This window comes from Cebidichthys violaceus, unplaced genomic scaffold (assembly GCF_023349555.1).
Source record: "Cebidichthys violaceus isolate CVI_PGR_0920_01 unplaced genomic scaffold, fCebVio1.0.p SCAF_17, whole genome shotgun sequence".
Classification (NCBI taxonomy): domain Eukaryota; kingdom Metazoa; phylum Chordata; class Actinopteri; order Perciformes; family Stichaeidae; genus Cebidichthys; species Cebidichthys violaceus.
This window is the reverse complement of record NW_027176340.1, coordinates 10,212,033-10,229,844: the sequence shown is the minus strand read 5'-3', so window position 1 is coordinate 10,229,844 and position 17,812 is coordinate 10,212,033. Positions and strand designations below refer to the sequence as shown.

At 41.3% G+C, this 17,812-nt stretch overlaps 1 protein-coding gene across 4 annotated transcripts in view; it reads right to left on the bottom strand.

Moving 5' to 3' along the window:
* The window catches only part of ephb2b (eph receptor B2b), a 119,677-nt gene extending 105,169 nt beyond the window's left edge, over positions 1-14,508 (bottom strand). For all 4 annotated transcript variants that reach the window (XM_068712563.1, XM_068712565.1, XM_068712564.1 and 1 more), the window contains exon 1: positions 14,373-14,508. In XM_068712563.1, the coding sequence (XP_068568664.1) occupies positions 14,373-14,424 (52 nt within the window). In that variant the 5' untranslated portion in view covers positions 14,425-14,508. The remainder of the gene's footprint in view (positions 1-14,372) is intronic.
* Between the last annotated feature and the right edge of the window lie 3,304 nt (positions 14,509-17,812).

The following is a 17,812-nucleotide window of genomic DNA, read 5'->3' as shown; positions in this document are numbered from 1 at the left end:
ACAACACCATTCATCGCACACATCTGGTACTGCCTGACTGACGCCTCCAAAAAAAAAAAAAAGAAAAACACCCAGCACATATGTTTCTTTATGGCCACAGGCACAATCATGTCTCTCCTGACAACCTAGCAAAAGGCCCTTAAATCATTTGGCGCCGGTGAAGTCCTAATCCCAGAGACAGAGCGACAGGTAATATGTTTCTACGAAGCGGTGCGTTTCCCATTAAGGCTCTCTGGGCTGTTAATGGTTCACATTAGCATGGGGATGACAGGTGGCGGACGGTCGGAGGAAGAGAGGCGAGTGAGGCTGTTTTCACGGGATGGGGCCTGGAGCACGACAAAGGAGGTGAAGATGGCGTTTTGAAATTCTAAGAGTTAGCTGTTGAGAAGTGCCCTCCAGCTACAACGAGTGAGAGTTCAGCACACTTCTTTTGTCGGATGGAGGATTAGGTGCTGCTGTGACTTGATGGGCTGACCGTTTTGCAATCATTGAAACGTGAAAAACCTCGAGAGCTACTGTTTCCTTTTGGCCCGTTAGTGCTGAAGTAATCACTTTCTGAAATGTATGATCTGATTTCTTTCATGCTTAAATGACCATTTGTCAAAGAACAATGAAATACTTCCTCTGAAGTGGTGGGGCAGTAAATGCATCAGTGGACATGGTCTAGTGGGTCCTGTAGAGGGCTGTAAACGTTTGATCCCATACAGTAAGCTGTCCATCAGTACCCAGCTGTCCTGGCTGCTTCCTCCCTGTTACTCTGGGTGTCACTGTAAGCTGGACTCTATGTGCTTTAAAGCAAAGCGTCATTATATCCGCCTGTGTGGTGGTTGGAGTGCAGTGAAACATTAAAAACAGCACACTCACTGGGGTTGGAGAGGCTCTTCAGACCCTTTTGAAAATTGTTCATTGGGTTTGTCAGGTTGTACCTGTCTTGTCCAAAATTCCAACACTATTTAATTCCATCACTTCAGTAAATATCGTTAGTGCATTTGTGTGGCGGGGTCCGTCACATTTTCCACATCACAAATGTGCCACTAGATGCTTCGTCACGATGTATACTAAGTTGTCAGTTAAACAAAACACAGACAAAGAGCAAACCTGTGCTGGTGTTCTTCTGAGCATTTACAAATTATGTAAACAGCATTTTTAACTGTAATTACAGCAAGACACTCAAAGTGTGGGTAGATAACATTAGAGAACACAGCAAGGGTAAAATAGATTTAACAAATAATCCAAAAAAAACAGCACTACCTCGTAAAGCTGCCAACTATAGCAGGAATTTCGCGAAGTCTGCTACACTGACAGTCCGTTCCTTCAAGCCTTCCCCCAACAAAATGATATATTATAAACACAAACATATCATAAAGATTGTAAACAACAAACATGGCTATTGTTTGTGGCTTGTGGGAGACTCAGAGGTAGGTAGACAGACAGGTGGGCCGTCCAATCATTTCATTCAGCCAGACTGAACTGTTTATAGCAGTCTTGCAACAGCCCACATTTTTCGTATCTTTTTCTTCTTTTTGTCAGAATGTATGATTTATTGATTTCTGGGGATGTAAAGAGAATTTTAACAAATGGGACAAAAGAAATCTAAAATACAAACCCTTCCTTTAAGAAGCTGCCAGTTGCCATAATCTTTACTCAACAAAAGGATACTTAATAAGGCCGTTCAAAACACCTGCCTCAGGCTGCAACATGTACCAGAAGGAGAAGGAGCATACATTTCTTTTCTTTGTGACAGCATGCCTGTCTTTCAGGATGTGCGATAAGACGTACAGGAGTAAAAGTATGAGGACAAAATGTTAGCTTTAAAGGCCATCTTTGCCCTGACCTCGTGTTCACACCTCCTCTCCACTAATCCAGCTTCAGGCCTCTGGTTTCCATCTTTATGCTGTAAACCGAACAAAAGCCTGACGGCCCCACCCTGCAGGTGTTGGGTGTGAAACAGTGTGGACTGAAGTGTTCATACATTTGTGTGTGTGCGTGTGTGTGTGTTAGAGGCACCCACAGACAGGACTGGAGAGACAGAAAATGAGCATGCTAGTATCTGTGAAATACAGATTAATACGTGTTCATGCCAAAACCCTGTCTGTAAGAAGGAAAACCACTAAACACTATTATGGGTCTCAATTTCCATTTTGGAAAAGAAAAGAGGACACATTACTGTCGGCACTAAGATCAAAGGATTTTTTTAGCGTCATGTGCTGTTTTTGCTGGTTCTCCTGGTGGGAAGAAAAGTTAAGTCACATATTAACAATGACCCAAAGCCTTTCCATTTTGCTCAGTGAGGCAAAATGAAGCGAACCCAAAACAACAATTGCATCTCTCTTTGTGTTAAAGCTCTTGAAGTCAATGTGCCCATGGGAAACGATCTCCCATCATGCATTCCTCTTAGCTGGCGACATGAATAGGTTGAGCCACAGAGCAGGGGGCATGTGCGCGTGCTAGCATGTGCAGGTCATGAGGCAAAAATCTGTGTACAGCATGTGTGCGTGTGTGTGTGTGTTGTGAGAGGCTGTGTCAGCATGGCGCGACACCTGAGGTCCAGCTCTACCTATCGCATCTCTCAACACCCAGGCGAGCCCAGAGAGCAGCGACCCCCCGGATGCACCCCCCCCCTCCTGCCAGGGCGTCACACAGATGAGGACAGACGGCTAATCCCGAACATGCTCTTTCAATCACTCCAACTGGCAGGCGTCCTGACAGCAGCGTCGCTGTCGCCCCCCTGTCAACTTGCACAGGGCGCTACATGCGTGTAGTCAACTGCCCGACCGCCACAGACCGTCAAACCATTTCTAAAGGGAGGCAGGTTGAAAAGTGCTCAGAAGAGATGGAATCGGGCAGCATGTGAGGGACTGTGGACCGTTTTTTAGGGGTTCCTTCCCCGCCCATGCCACACATGTATTTGTTCCCTTATGCTACTGTAAGGCACAAAAAGGCATATGTTTGCAATATCCTTTGATTTACAAATGTTGTGTTAAACGGCTGAAAGGTTTTGCACAGCAATTACGCTGTGTAAACTGACAACAGAGTGGCAAAACAGAAATATATTTCCATAAAGATCAAAAGAAAAATGTCAGCAGTTGCAAAACATTGAAGCTTAGCCAATTAATGGAGTATTCAAGCAACAAATTAGATGAATAACAAATTATTTTTGATTAATCGTTTATGGCATTTTACAAGCAAAAATGTAAAACATTACCCGGTTCCAAATATTCAAATATGACAATTTGCTGCTTTTATCTGTCTTACGTAACAAAAAGCTGAATATATTTCTGTTTTGGACTGTTGGTTGGACAGCACAAGCAATTCAAAATAAAAAAATAATAATGTTGAAACGTTATCGACACAACAATTAATCAATTGAGAAAATAATGGCAGATTAATCAGTAGTGAAAATAAGTACATTTAAACTAACAGCTAGATTAGTTAGATAGTTTTTGATGGTTTTCTTTTAAAACCCTCTTTCCAAATTAGCGAGGATTTGTGAGTTGGAAGGAAAACGTCCACGCATACCAAAGCCACGGCTGTTGGCCAGCTTTTATCTGGGCGTGCTGCTCCAGTGCTTCTTATTTAGTAATAAAGCAAGACAAAACACAGACCAAACAGAGTAACGCTTCAATTTATCTGACATTCTCAGTGTCTCTGTCATTCCTCACCCTAACAACAGGTCAGAGACGTGATGGATTGCTCGCGTGTAGCGGTGCTTTCAATGCAACAATCTGTGGTGCCTTTATTGACGTCCATGCCTGCTTGTGTTATCCGCAGATGAAATACCTCTTTGGACTGTATGAATAATAATATTCAACATGTTTAAACCTATCGTATGACATTGGTTTCATTTAATGGTCTCAGCTGGATCTCTGTATTGATTTCACAGGCCCAGCAAGCCTCCTGAGATCCTCTATGGATTTCCCAGCTGCCCTCCCGATTGATCCATTGTTATTCCTCCGCCAGAGGAAGGCATGGAAAACACTCATCATTTCCCCGTCTCCTTATATAGGCTACCTGGCTCCTGTTTTGTAAGCCACGCTACCTCGCGGCCTGTATTGTGATTCCAGACATGGTTTTATTGACCCCGGAGGACGTGTATTGGTCTTTCTCTGGCAGCTCTAGAGTCGCGGTTGAGTCGAGTGTTTCCTGCTGGAAATCTCTTAACAGGTTTGGAATTAGAATAAAATAACGATGAATTATTGGAACAAGAGGGGGACAATGTGTCACGGCATTAACAGGAGCTCGTACAAGTGCGGCAGATGCTGCTGATTGCTCCCCCCAACACAAGATCCACTTCCAGACAAGTGATTATGTAAATTCAGGTAAACTTTCTCTGCCCGGATGGTGCGTTTATCACCGGCTTTGCTGAATGTGAAGCGGCTGCAATGAAGCGTCAATTGATGGGGCTCCGTAAACACCATCATGAGGCTATAATCTTTGCTGAGTCGAGGTTATTGATTTTTGACCTGGAAACCGAGGCGGACTGATTACAGTGGTGGGAGGTCAAAGACAAAATACAAACGCTGTCTTTTATGCATCCAGATGATCCCTCTGTTTGAAATAAAATAAACCTTCACAGTAAAAGCACTGTAACGTTCGCTGTGTGTCTCTTCCTGATGATCTGAAATCTATCGATCGCTGATGGCCTCTGAAGGGAGAGACATATCCCCTCTAGTAATTTTCTTTAAATGATTTGTCAAAACATAATAAGAGCCGTTTCATTGTCTCACTCATCTCACAGTGAATGTTTAGTTTTAATGGGATTTTGGTTTGATGTGGTTCACACAAATTTAAGAGATTTCAACCTTTTTTACATTATATGAAATACATCAGTAAATACCACCTCTCCTAATACCTAATACCGCATTTACCTAATAAAAACGTCTCACTGGTTTGTTGTAGAGGGAACCAGTGAGGCGCTAACTTCCAGGGTTTGGTCTACAAAGCAGTTCTTATGTTGCCTTTAACCTGGAAGCGTACTGTACGTATACAGCTTGCCTCTTGCCTTGTCATTTTGAGTTTAATTGATCTTGCATGGTTTTTATTTTTATTTTATGTTCCATACTTTTCTAATGATCTTCTACATGTTTCTGCTTCGCTGTACTTATTTCTGTCCTTGTGCTACTTCAACACATAAATATCCCTTCTGGGGATCATTAAAGGCTCATCTTATCTTCCTATCTTATCTTTTAGTTCTTAAAATGTCATAATGTCTTCAGGAAATAATAAATAAATAAATAGGCCTTTAAAAATACGGTTTCAGTCATGAATTGATCTAGAATTTGAATTTACAGATGCTTGATTCAACATTTTATCTATTTTAAAGAGGAAAACAGTCTGGTCACTTATTCACGCCCACCACTTAAATGAATCATCAGTAAAAAAAAAAAACTCCATGTTGACTGCATAAATAAATAACTGCTTAGAACAGCCAACATGTCCCTTTCTCACTACACTGTTCAGGTCAGGGTGTAATGTTTATGTCAGTAACATTTGAAGTCTATGACACACATGGATAGAAGAACACACCACTCATGCACCAACCGATATTAAATCACTAATTTCACCGACATACAGTATATCCACTTTTTGGGTCTCCCATTGTCGGGTTTACAAGGTTGCTGCATCTGATTGAATGCCATTTTTAAATGAATGTATGAAAACACAGGATGAGCTCCAGCTAAAACCAGACAAGTCACAGCCAAAGGCCAAATCAGCTAATTGCTTCGTGTTAATTCCCTATTCTCCAAGCTAATGCAATTACGTGTGAATAGAAACCAACTATCACACTTTAGGACACAAAAAGTAATTCTGTCTTTTTCCGCCCCCCCCTCTCTGCTTTTTAAAAGTCATACCCTGTTTAATCTATTGAATGTATTCATAAAGTGTCTTACAGTAAAAGAGTGCCTTTCAGCTTCACTTAACATGCCTGAGATAGTTCTAGCGCCTTTGTTTCACCACCAAAACGAACATTTCACAGGATATAGAGAAGTGGGTGTTCGGGTCATGAAATATCAAAGGAAGATGGGGATTTTAAAAAGTAGTGGGCTTGATGTTGATGTAGCACAAAGCACATAAAGCCAACATAAGGCTTATGGTAAACTCGTCAGTACAAAAGCATAAGAAGATAATCCGAATAGGGAGCTTGATGTATGTTATGGCTGCAGGATCTGCCTGCATCGCCAACACAAGACAACTGTCATCAGTCACAGCGGAACAGAGGCTGCCTGGCCACCACACTAGTCAGACACAACATGTCTGCTTACTGGCAGCACCTCATCTGTGTGTGTTCTCTGTGTCCGAGTGAGGCCAATAGACGTGTTAGGCTCTGACAGCGGGAGACTGCATGTTGTCGGAGCTGCGATACAGCTGGCCAGCCAGAGCCAGAGGGGGAAGAGAGGAAAAACACGAGAGATGTGTTGGTGGCTCTTTGCAGCGAAAGATGATGATGATGATGCGCACAGCGCTCAGCACATAACTACCGGCAAAAAAAAAAAGAAAAACGGTCAGTGCTGGTGTAGACTGAGAAGCTAGTTTCCACTGACGAGGGAGGAGGGGGGGAGGGGGTCCTGCTGTTGATATGGGCCATGGTGGACAGACGGCGTGGGTCAGGGAGAAAGAATGGAAGGGTGTGTGGGGGGGGGGGGGGGGACAGAGATGGACAAAAAACAAAAGGCAGATGTCACGTGGGTGTAGAGTCGCTGATAGATGTGATGTGTGGCACGGCTCAGGTAGAAAGGGCTTCCCTTTGTGATGCAGATGACAACGCAATCAGCCCCGCTTTGTCTCGGCCGATGGGCTCCGCTCCCGGGGACATTGAGAGCCAGACACTAATCCGCTGGGTTTGTGCTCATAAAGCCAGTGTCACAGTACCTGGGGTGTGTGCGGACGGGGATCTCTGAAACGAGGTCTGACCTCTCTCAGGCTGCACTCTCCCTCCTCCTCCTCCTCCTCCTTCTGTCTCTCTTTTTCTCCCCCTAGCTTAGTAGCATTGCTGGGTTGAATATCAAAAAGCGCCATGATGTTAATGTGCGTGGCTCAATGTTCACATGAAGGATGTGAGAGGAACAGGAGGGGGTCGCATTAATCACTTCATCTCTGCCTTTCGTTATTGTTTTTCAGACTTGATGAACAACAATTTTACTGCCAGGATGAGAAGAGGAAATATAAAGCAACAAAAAGACATAAAACACATTGATTCCACACAATGGCTAGAGAAAGACATCTGTCAAATTAAGGAGATATGGACAAAGAAATTCAGATGGTAAATTAGGCCTCGATGTCGCAAGGCCATTTTGATTGTGAGCGCTAACACGTTTCCTGTTATGAATAATATCTGAAAATACATTTCACTGTCCCCTAATGATTTTTATTCCCAACGGCTGATAAATATGACTTACAAAGAGACAGCACGTTGCCAATTAACATGTGCTAATTAAGATAGCAGGATATAAGAACACCCTTGATCTAGATTCCTGTGTGAAATATCAGAGAGGTTACGCGGAGGTAAAGCAAGTTTCTTCTTAATATATCAGCAAGAAAACACCAAATGCAAACTTTGCTCCACAGGGTGGATTGAAGCAGGCCCATTGGTCGCTAACTCCAACTAAATTTGATTGGTTGAGTGGGTATATGCATAGCAGATTCTTCAGAACAGAGATCCCCAAATCACCCGATCCTCACTAAATACTACATAATGCACCTTTTCACCATTCACAGAACACAGTAACAACTTAGCAGCATGATTTGAAACTGCTGTGCTTGACAAAGCCTCGTCAGAAAGTTCTTCAACATGCATTCGTGCTTCATTTGGATCACTTATTCAAAGCATTAATAATGTTTCTAAACATGTTCAAAGTCTGAACTAGTATTAAGAGAAACTCGTGGGTGGAAAACATAAGCGCCAGAAACAATTTAGACAATCAAGGAAAGTATTTCAAACTCATTTTGTGTATTTTTTTGGGACTAGCAATTAACTTAGAAATGTAAATCCCACCTATTAGGTGCTTTGAGAAGGATGTATCAAATGCTTAGGCTATCATTTAACCTATGCATGTTTGTTTTTTTACCAAGCCTAAGCGGGTTGGTTACAGCTTTTTATCTTTGTGTGGTTAAGATTTATGAGATTGTAGATCAAGATATCCTGTCAGACTTCGATTGCCAAGAAAAACATGTATGTGCTTGCAAAGATTTCCTCATGGCTGTGAACCCATGAAAATGTCTGCGCTGATATGAATCACAGCTCTCAGACTCAGGTTTTACTTTTCTTGGGGATAAACAAATAAATGAACCACAGTGTGATTGATTTTCTTTCCAGATCCTGTGCTTTTATCCATTACATGTTTCCAATTGTTGTTCAAATATCATTTGTAATTAACCAAGGAAGTCTAAAGAACTTTATATTCACTTTTAAAGAAAACTGTTTTCTGTTGACATCACGCACCGTGACAAGAAAGCCTCGTAGCACCTGTTGATTATGAAAATATTTTCATTTTGTGATAGCATCAAGTAGCAGCCATATCTGACCAGCTGGTCTCTGCAAACCAAACGGGGCTGATTACAGACCAGAGAGACAGAAGATTAAACACCTGTTCTTTCTTTCAGAAGCTATTAATAACAAAAGCCACTCTAAATGCAGTAAATCTGCACTATGTGAAAATTGCTGATACAGTACCACGAGCACACTGTACACGCACATATAGTAATATTAAGTGCCAAGCCACTAGGTACAGCTCACTTTTTGGCTTGGCTTCTGAGGTTGTCATTGAGGAGGTTCTACTGTGTTTTAAAAGTCTAATAGCACTTCCCAGTGTGGTAGTTAAAGTCAGGACTTCGGTAAACTGATCCTTCCACTCTGTCCTCTGTAGTGCACTCATGGAGGTGAGTGTAAGCAAACTTGACACAAATATGATACGCAAACTGAGCATGTGGATCTGGGGGAGTTCTGATGCAGCAACAACCAGAACCCAAGTCATGTTCCGATTAGTGAATAGTCAGAATGTGCTCTGGGACATTGTAACAACACCGGCTCTCAGCAGCCTGTTCAATCAATTTATGTGTGGAAAACAACTGAGTTGTGTTGTCGATCACACACTTTCAGTAGCACAGTTTCTCATATGCCAATGATTACCTTATTGGTCGACATGTTAGGCTATTATTTGCATTTTTGTAGTGTAGAGATATTCAGATACCATTTTTCTTCACCGATACCTGACTGCGCGTATCAGCCGACACCGAGCACGATCCGACGCCAGTTAAATCGGTCATAATTCCCTTTTTTATATCTATTTTATATCGCTTTTAAAACATATCCTTCAAACAACTGTATTCATTCAAGTTTTCTCACCCAAAACTAAATTATACAAGATAACATTTGAACACATCATGATAATGTAATCTTTGCTCATTACTCACTTACAAAACAGAGCCTGAATGCAACATAATGTGCCTCAATGCAACTTCTGTGCATCAGCTGTTAGCTGTTATTTAGCCAAGTGGGACTGTGCTACCAGCTAACATTAGCTCTACTGCCTATTTCAACATGGATTTGTTGTTCACAGTGTAGCATTATCAGGAGTGCACAAGTGTTTAACCACAGGTGTGCACCACTGGTTTGCACGTGTGCAGTACAGATCGGGCAGTGAGTGACTTGTGTCAGTGTAAATGAGCTGATAAGCAATATGATAACATTATAATATTTCTGATGCTGATGTCTGTTCCACAAGTTAAAATGCCACTACTTTAGCATCACCTCCAGAGGGCAAGCATGTGTGGATTGGAACAAATGAAGAGTTGGCTGAAGACGGAGAACCACAGCAGTCAAACAGCTGAAAGCATGGAAACAGTGTGGAACCCTCCATCATGTCTTCAACTGAATCCTGAGTTAAATTGGTTGAATGAGCCAGGAGCAACATACGCAACTACTTTGCTTGCGGTGCCAGCTGGGACACAAAGCTACAACAATGAAATCCCACATGTGAAGGTTTTAATAAAAAGCATTCTCTTTTTTTCCTGCTTAACTTTTAGATAATGAACCTTGTATATTCAGAGCTCTAATAACTTCACCGAGGGCTAGGTCTAACACATGCAGCGGCCGTAACAAAGCAGTGCAGCTCAGTGTTGGTAACCTTGTGCAATGGAAGACATTTCTTCAGCGAAGCAGTGACACTTCTGCCTTAATCTCACCCCAAAGGTAGCCATAGATGTCTCTGAAATGTGACCCCCCCCCCCCCCTTCAAGTGAAACAACTGGTACCAGCACTAATTGAAATTTTGCATGCAAAGTGACAATGCCTGGGCCCTGGGCAGCATGGATTAAGGCTTGAATAGAGACAGATTCTTTGTGAAAGCCTACTGTGGCGGTTGGCGTGCAGGCCCGGCTCCCTGCATCTGCTCATTGGGTGGACTGAGAAAACACTGGATTGTACATGGTCGCTCATTTTACCTTTATCTAATCCTATTTCAGAGCCCACCTCCGTCCGTCTTTTGTTACTCCTCCATAAAACACAATGCTTCCATGTTACACTCACAAGTCTATTCCTCACTAAACAATTCAGGATTAAAAAACAGCTCCTGGATTTACATATGAAAGCATCTTCGACCAAACTTGGCAGGATTTTCAAAACATTAACAATCGTACTGTGCCTTGTTTTGTGAGGAAAGAAATGTCACAGGGAGGGATATGCAAAATACAAATGTAATATGTAATCTTCTGAAGGAAAACTAATTTTAGAAAAAATGTCAAAATTAAATACATCAACTTGGCCAGTGTTTGGCAACTTTAAACTGAGAGGGCTCCGGTTAAGGAATGCAGGCGCGTATTGAAATGCAATCAAATCTGCTAGACATTTGTGAAAGGCTCCACGCTGTGATCTCATTCTAGCCCACTTCAACATCCTCCGCTGTGTTTTCTGTCCCGTTATGCTTTTTTTCTTCAAAGAAAAAAGAATGTGTCTCAAAGTCATCTATCATCCTGCTGACCCCCGACAACAACTTGCATACAAGTCTGGAGGAGGTTGTTATTGCATCACGGTAACACCAATCCTCCGAGAAAACATTTGCTGTTTGCACTGTACAAACAGTAATACCACAGCAGAAGGGTGGGGGGGCTGGGGGGGTGGTCTGGAAAAGCCAAGTGATCCGTCTAGTAAATTTCATCTCCTCCCCAACAATACAGGCTACTAGAATTTTATGGCCGGGGATGAATCCGAGAATATCCACTCAACAGAATTAGATGAGTGCTGTTGTTAGTGTGGCTGTCTGAGCACTGATGACAATGAGTAGGTAAACTAACGACGGGATAAATCCACAGTGTGTTTTCATAGATATGTTTGACATAGCTAGGCTAATTTCCCTGGCAGTACTACCGCCATAAATTTTTTTAAAAAAGAGCCTTGTCTGTTCCTGTTTACTAAACCAATAAGAAGTGGCATCGGTGGCAGATCACATTAAGACTAATCAACGATTTAGACTTGTTTCACATTCCGCTGGGTAAATGAAATGCCTTTTGAAAAATGGTTGCTGATGCAACGGACGGCATTTATATTTGCCCAACATGGCGATATCACTGAAGAGAGGAGTCTGAATAGAGATGCTGACTTCACACGGTGTGCAGCGTCGACACTTCTCGCAAAAACGGACACTTGGGACACAGATCGGATTTTCTTGAGTTTGGCCCCCAGGTTTAATCCCCTAATCCTCTCCGGTATGGCCCCCGCCTGATTTATTGATTATTTGTATAACAAGTCGTAGTCCTTTCATGTGTTTGTTCTATAGAAATCAGGCACACTTCAAGAAACGTGGGAGGACGGTTCCATTAGTGCTCCACTCAATGTATAGTAAATGTAGAGTTAATGTTTACCAAAAGTATATTAAGTGCTTTGGCGATCGACACATTTTGCAATACGATGGCGCAGCGTACTTTAGCAGGTAACGCTCGACAGTCCAAAACAGAACTACAGCAAACAAAGATGTCACTCTCTATTAAACAAAAACAACAATGGAGAAAATGTACCGTCCCGGCACTAAATGTGTCAAAACGATCCACTCGAGGCTTCTTTTCCGTTGCATGCAGGGACGTGTTTTTTTTTTGGATTATAGCTCCAGTGACCTCTTTTTCAACCCTTTATTTATCATACGTAAGCAATCCTTGCAACTTCATTGGACAGTCGGCTAGGGTGATTCACAGGCTAAAATGGAGGGGGGCTGTATGAGGCTGGCGACGGGACTAGCTGGTTTACGAATCAAACAGCGAAACACAAGACAATGCAACCTGCGTACTGTACATCCATTGTAATGCTAAATATGAACAGCAGCTTCTTAAACGAGCAAGAAGTGAACTTCCACACACTGAAATAACTATTTGAATAACTGTGCCGATTGGTATTCGAGGCACTCGCTGTGTGCTCTGTGCTCTCAGCCTACTCAAACGCTTCACAGCAGATTTCTACATGTGGACAAACAGTAACTGTGGCCATGTCTGCGTTTAAGAGGGAACCAACAAACACAGGGAAGTGGAACACGGTGTAGCGTCAATCTGATGTTATTTTTGGCATTTTTCACATCCTGTAGTTTTGGACAAAACAGCAAGAATATACAAATAAATAGGCCGGACCACTATAATAGTAATCATAAAAGCATGGTATCAGTAATTGAAAGAAAACAAATCATATTGATTATTATGTGCATGTACAACATGTGTAATATACAGTTACTTATTTTTTATTTTTTTTACTGAGGACATTTTACGTAAATGTAGTATACTGTATATCCATTGATAAAAAATATTCAATGTATTATTTTAAAAGCTTTTTTATGCTTGCGAAATGTTCTATAATACAACAGAAAAAAAAATACATTGAAACTAAATATTTGTATTATATTTAAAAAAAATACAATTTATGGATGCTGTGAAATATATGTTGCTCGATGGTCCCTGTATTTGTAGGGTGTGGTTTTAAAGCTAAGACTGTATTGTACATATGATTCCCTAAAATAAAAAGTGTGTCCTGGATCAATGTCTGGTGATAAAAGCTTAAATAAAATGTAAAAGCTATGACACAAAGTTTCAAAGCTATGACTCACATTGCAAAGCTGCCAATGTGAAATGCAATGTAAGCCTTCAGGATCGCTTGGTTAAGTCTTGGATGTAACCATAAACAGCAGCAGTCAGTGGAAGTCTGCATAAATACTCATGACGTTTGTCAAAGCCGGTGCCAGTCCTTCATCGGGCCTGACAGGTCCGTCGACCTTCGCTGTGCACATTCAGGATGCTCAACAAATTAGTTTACAGTAAACAAAGTTGTTGTTTTTTATCCTGTTTTTCTTTTTGTTGTTGTTTTAACCTGTGGTTGCATTTGAGTTGAGTGTCTACATAGTTTCTCAGCTCCACCTGTAATTATGAGGTTTAGTTCAACTGACCAGAGGAAGAAGACATGTTTGTTTTCTGACAGCATCGTAAAAATAGCCTGAATAAATGTACGGCTGGGCTGTCACTTTCCATTCTTCACTGTGCCGAATGTATCCTGTCCTTGTCACACGGAAAACTGAGTGCAGCCGCATAAAAATCACCTGCAAGTTATAATTCAAGCTGCAGACTGACACCCCCTAAATTAAAAGACACGCAGCTTTCATAATCTCCAAATGTTTTCAAACGTCAGAATAATAGTCCCTATGGGTAGTAGAGGCTCTATGTATTTTAATACTGAAAGAATAAGTATGGTAGGACCACTACTTTTGAGCGCCACAGACTGCTGTAAATACACACAGACATTATTCTCAACATTGAACCTGTTTCATTGTGCGTTGAGCCACGCTGCCTGTTCCTGCTTAGCCAAGCTTTGCGTACAAATGATGAGCACGAGGACCAGACAGAGGCTTTTGTAAGTCAAACTATAAAGGCATAAAACGCACATTTAGTCTCGGACATACCGGGGGGGGGGGGGGGGGGGGGTGTAAAGGTGTAAGGTTGTCTTTCACATTATCATCACCAACTGAAACAAAACCGGTGGCATGCCTCCACGGACACGCGGGACGTGCGACCTACGTGACATATTTAACGTTTTCTAACCTGCCTCGCCTAGCTTTTGCTAATTGTGCACCCCAATTAACGCTAATGATGTCCAACAGCATCCGCATACCTGCGGGTGATGTGGGAGCGTGTTTTTGTGCCCCAACATCATCCCTCGTCGGCTGACTCCCAGCACCATAAACGGAATTGTTATAACACATTAATACATATTAATGGAGATGAAAAGTGGCTCATTTGCTGTTAGCCTTCTGTGATTAAAATTATAAAACGTCCATTCACGCGCTTTGTCTTAAAGTCAAAGACGGAAAGATGCGGCTTTAACCGTTGGGGTGAAGACATTAGCTTACCTTCAACAGCTATTACGGCCGGTATGGTCCATAATATCCATAGAATATCCATTATTGGTCACTTATATCGCCCAGACATTCAAATAAAATACGTCCCGAAAGCCATTGACAGCACAGGCAGAGAGGGGACAGGCGGTCCTTCACCTCCAATAGAGCGAGCCCAGATAGCAGTGAAAACCAACTCAAATCTCAACCAAGTTTGGGCGAAACCAAAAAAAACTCAGACGGAGGGGAGCACCGAGCGACACTAAAAGTAGCTACGCATGTTAGCGCTAAATTCACCCAGTCAGTCTTCTACAGAATAGAAACAATAATAATAGGTGTATTATTAATTACGGAGCGTTTAATATATATGAATTATCGATGCAGCGCTCGATAAGAGGATCCTTCAACCCCTTCAAAGCCCCTTCAATTCACCCCGCTGTCAATCATCAACAGGAGGACAGTCCACACCGCCGTACCTAGCGATAATTAAGTGTTTTGGGACCATGTGGGGCATTTATAAAAGATGGAGCCGCTTATTCTCACTGCCGCACTACTCCAAATGGAAATACTGGTTATTATTTTGTCAGACAAAGCTTAAACGTGTCTGCGGGGTTCACTGCGAGGTTCCTATGTGCTATGAAGGGACTTCTGGCGTTGTAACAACAGGTGACGAACACGGCAGAACAATTAAAGTAAGTTTAACTATTTTTGTTAGCCTACATTTTACCTCTAATTTTTAATTGGATGCCAATTTACAGTTTTGCACCAAGCCTTCTACTCAGGCCGTATGCTGCTATTTGTTTGAGTGGAACATGTATGTAGTTAAAAGATGTTTTTTTAATTTTTTAATTACAATTGTATACTTTGATAAAATACGAGTATTGTTAGTTTTCTGCATGTTGATTAGTGGGGTTTTTTGTTGATAAATTGATTGTGTAAATCCGGACATAATTTATAATTATGGTCTACATTTTATTTCATAAATTAAACCTTCATTTGTTTAGTTGTTAAGCAAGTAAACACATTAATCCCATCGCTCACACTAGCCACAATAGATGTGTGTAATTACATACCGTATTATCCGTTTGTTACACAATTTAAACTACCTCGAGATTGACATGTATGCTATGATTTATGCCACATGTAAATTAGAATAATACATTTTTATTTGTCAGTGTGTATTTAAACTGACCCAATGCAATATATCAAAACATGATATATTTATATATATAATTCAATATTTGATTGCTTTTTTTTTTGTTGCTTTTATACATAATGTACTACTTTACCACCCTTTTCACCACAAGGCAGTTATAAAATGAACTTTAGTGTCCTGCTAACAAAGAAAATACTGAAGGCTGCAATCTGAAGGCCATAACTACAAACTATGTGGGCTGGTCACAGTTATAGCACTCTATTCCTGCTGTAAAATAGTGCAGTCTGATAGAATAGTGCAGTCTGGGATTAAAGTGAAGTATATAGCTATGATAGTTGCTGAGTTTGCATCTACTCAATTCAAAACTGCCATTGAGTGATTCAAAAGAATTGTTAGGTCAATTTAATGACTTGGCAGGATACAATACAAAAGAATGTCTACATGCTGCTACTTAAGTGGTCCATTAAAGGTTTGTGTCTGAGGGAGATGTCTAGTCATGACATGAAAATTAATTGAAATCTAACAGTGAATGCATAATCCATAATGGCAGTATTGATTTGTCTTTGCGCAGTAAACCATGTTGACATTTGCATAATGTGAATTTCATATTAATTCAAACAGTCAAGCTGGAGGTGCTTTAGAAATATATGAAGTTGTTTCTTGTAGCTAAAATGCGGGCCAGCTAACCATTGTTTATACATCATGTGACCGAACAGGCCTGTCAACCCGAACAGCAGTTATTTTCCAATAACAGAGCCAAAGAATCAAAGTCAAAGTGAAATATCACTTCCTCCAGAATGCAAAGGTGTCCTTCCCGTTCATGAATCATCATAAAACCATAATCAGTTGATGTGATGTTGGCCCAAAGTATTTTGAGACACGTCACAATTAATCTCCAAAAAATATTTGAATTGAGCTGTGTTTGCACTAAGTTGATTTAAGTTGGAGTCTGGCAGCCACATTACTGGCAATAATTTTTCCAACACTCAATAAAAATGCAATACGTAAAATATATATGCATATTAGTAATCATAACACATTCAACTTTTATGAGTTTTCTGCTGATTTAATAGGATTATTCTTTTACCCAAAAAGGTCCAAGTTGTCAGTGACGGTTGACATAAAACGACATCTGAATTTACTGTGCATCCTGCAAACCATATTTCAGAAGTTTCCTGCCCCAGAAGCTGGTAGTAAAATTCCAGTTTCTTTACAGAGTTATGCTGGGTAAAGAATAAAACACAGGCTGGTTTTCATATGACAGGCATGGAGACAGATGCCATAGGGATACACCAAAGCAGCTGCAGAAAGGCTGTGTTTGAAATACAAAAATACCTGGAGAGAAAGCATAATAAAAAATGTCTAATGTACACAAAAATGGCACATAGTTTTTGTACAAAGAAAGTGACGGACACCGAGAGGCAGACAAAAAAAACAGAAGAAGCTGGCTATCAGATGTGTTCATGAGGAATTACAGTACACAAGGAATGGGTAAACCTGCCTGCAGAGATAGGCCAAGTGGATATGAAGTATGGAGCCACTAAAGCTGGATGAGAAACAAGAATCTAGAATAAATTATTTGTCATCAAACATGCCTTTCTTGTTATACGCGCCGCACCACTGCAGCAGCGTGACTCTCGTGGGTTAAATGAGCCAGGCTGATTTATTTGCCTACACTGAGTTTGGCTGTATTGATTCCAGGTCACTTGACTGGCTGAGTTCAGATCATGTTCAGGTGACTACAACACAGATGGAACAAAACGGGCAAGGCGCTGAGAAAAGCAGCTTTCCCGGCACTGTAATGAGTTCCATACAGGCTCAATATTGACTTGAGCCAGAAGAGAAGTGAAAGATGTTGAAGAACTGATATTAATACTGCCCACAGAGATCTTTCTGCCACGCTATGTTATAATGGCTGCATGGTAATAAAATATATATAATGCAAAGCAGAGATGTGTCTGAATGTGGCATAAATCCTGTCATGCTCCTCTGTGGCTCTGATATCCAACATACAGTACTGTACCTATAATGTTCCCTTACACAGCAGAGTCAAAACAGTGCAGTGTTACAGTAACAGTGGCCCCACCAGTCTACAGTAAACACACAACATACCTCAAAATGCATGCAACAAATTCCCTGTAAAATTACTCCCTAATAATGCACACAAGGTGCACCGAGGAGAACTGGATTTCAGCATGCAGTCCCCTAATATTATCCCTGAAGACATGATTATTTGACCAGCTTAATGCTATGAAGCAAAGCTACAGCAGTAATACAGAGCCGTGTTTGTATGAAATTA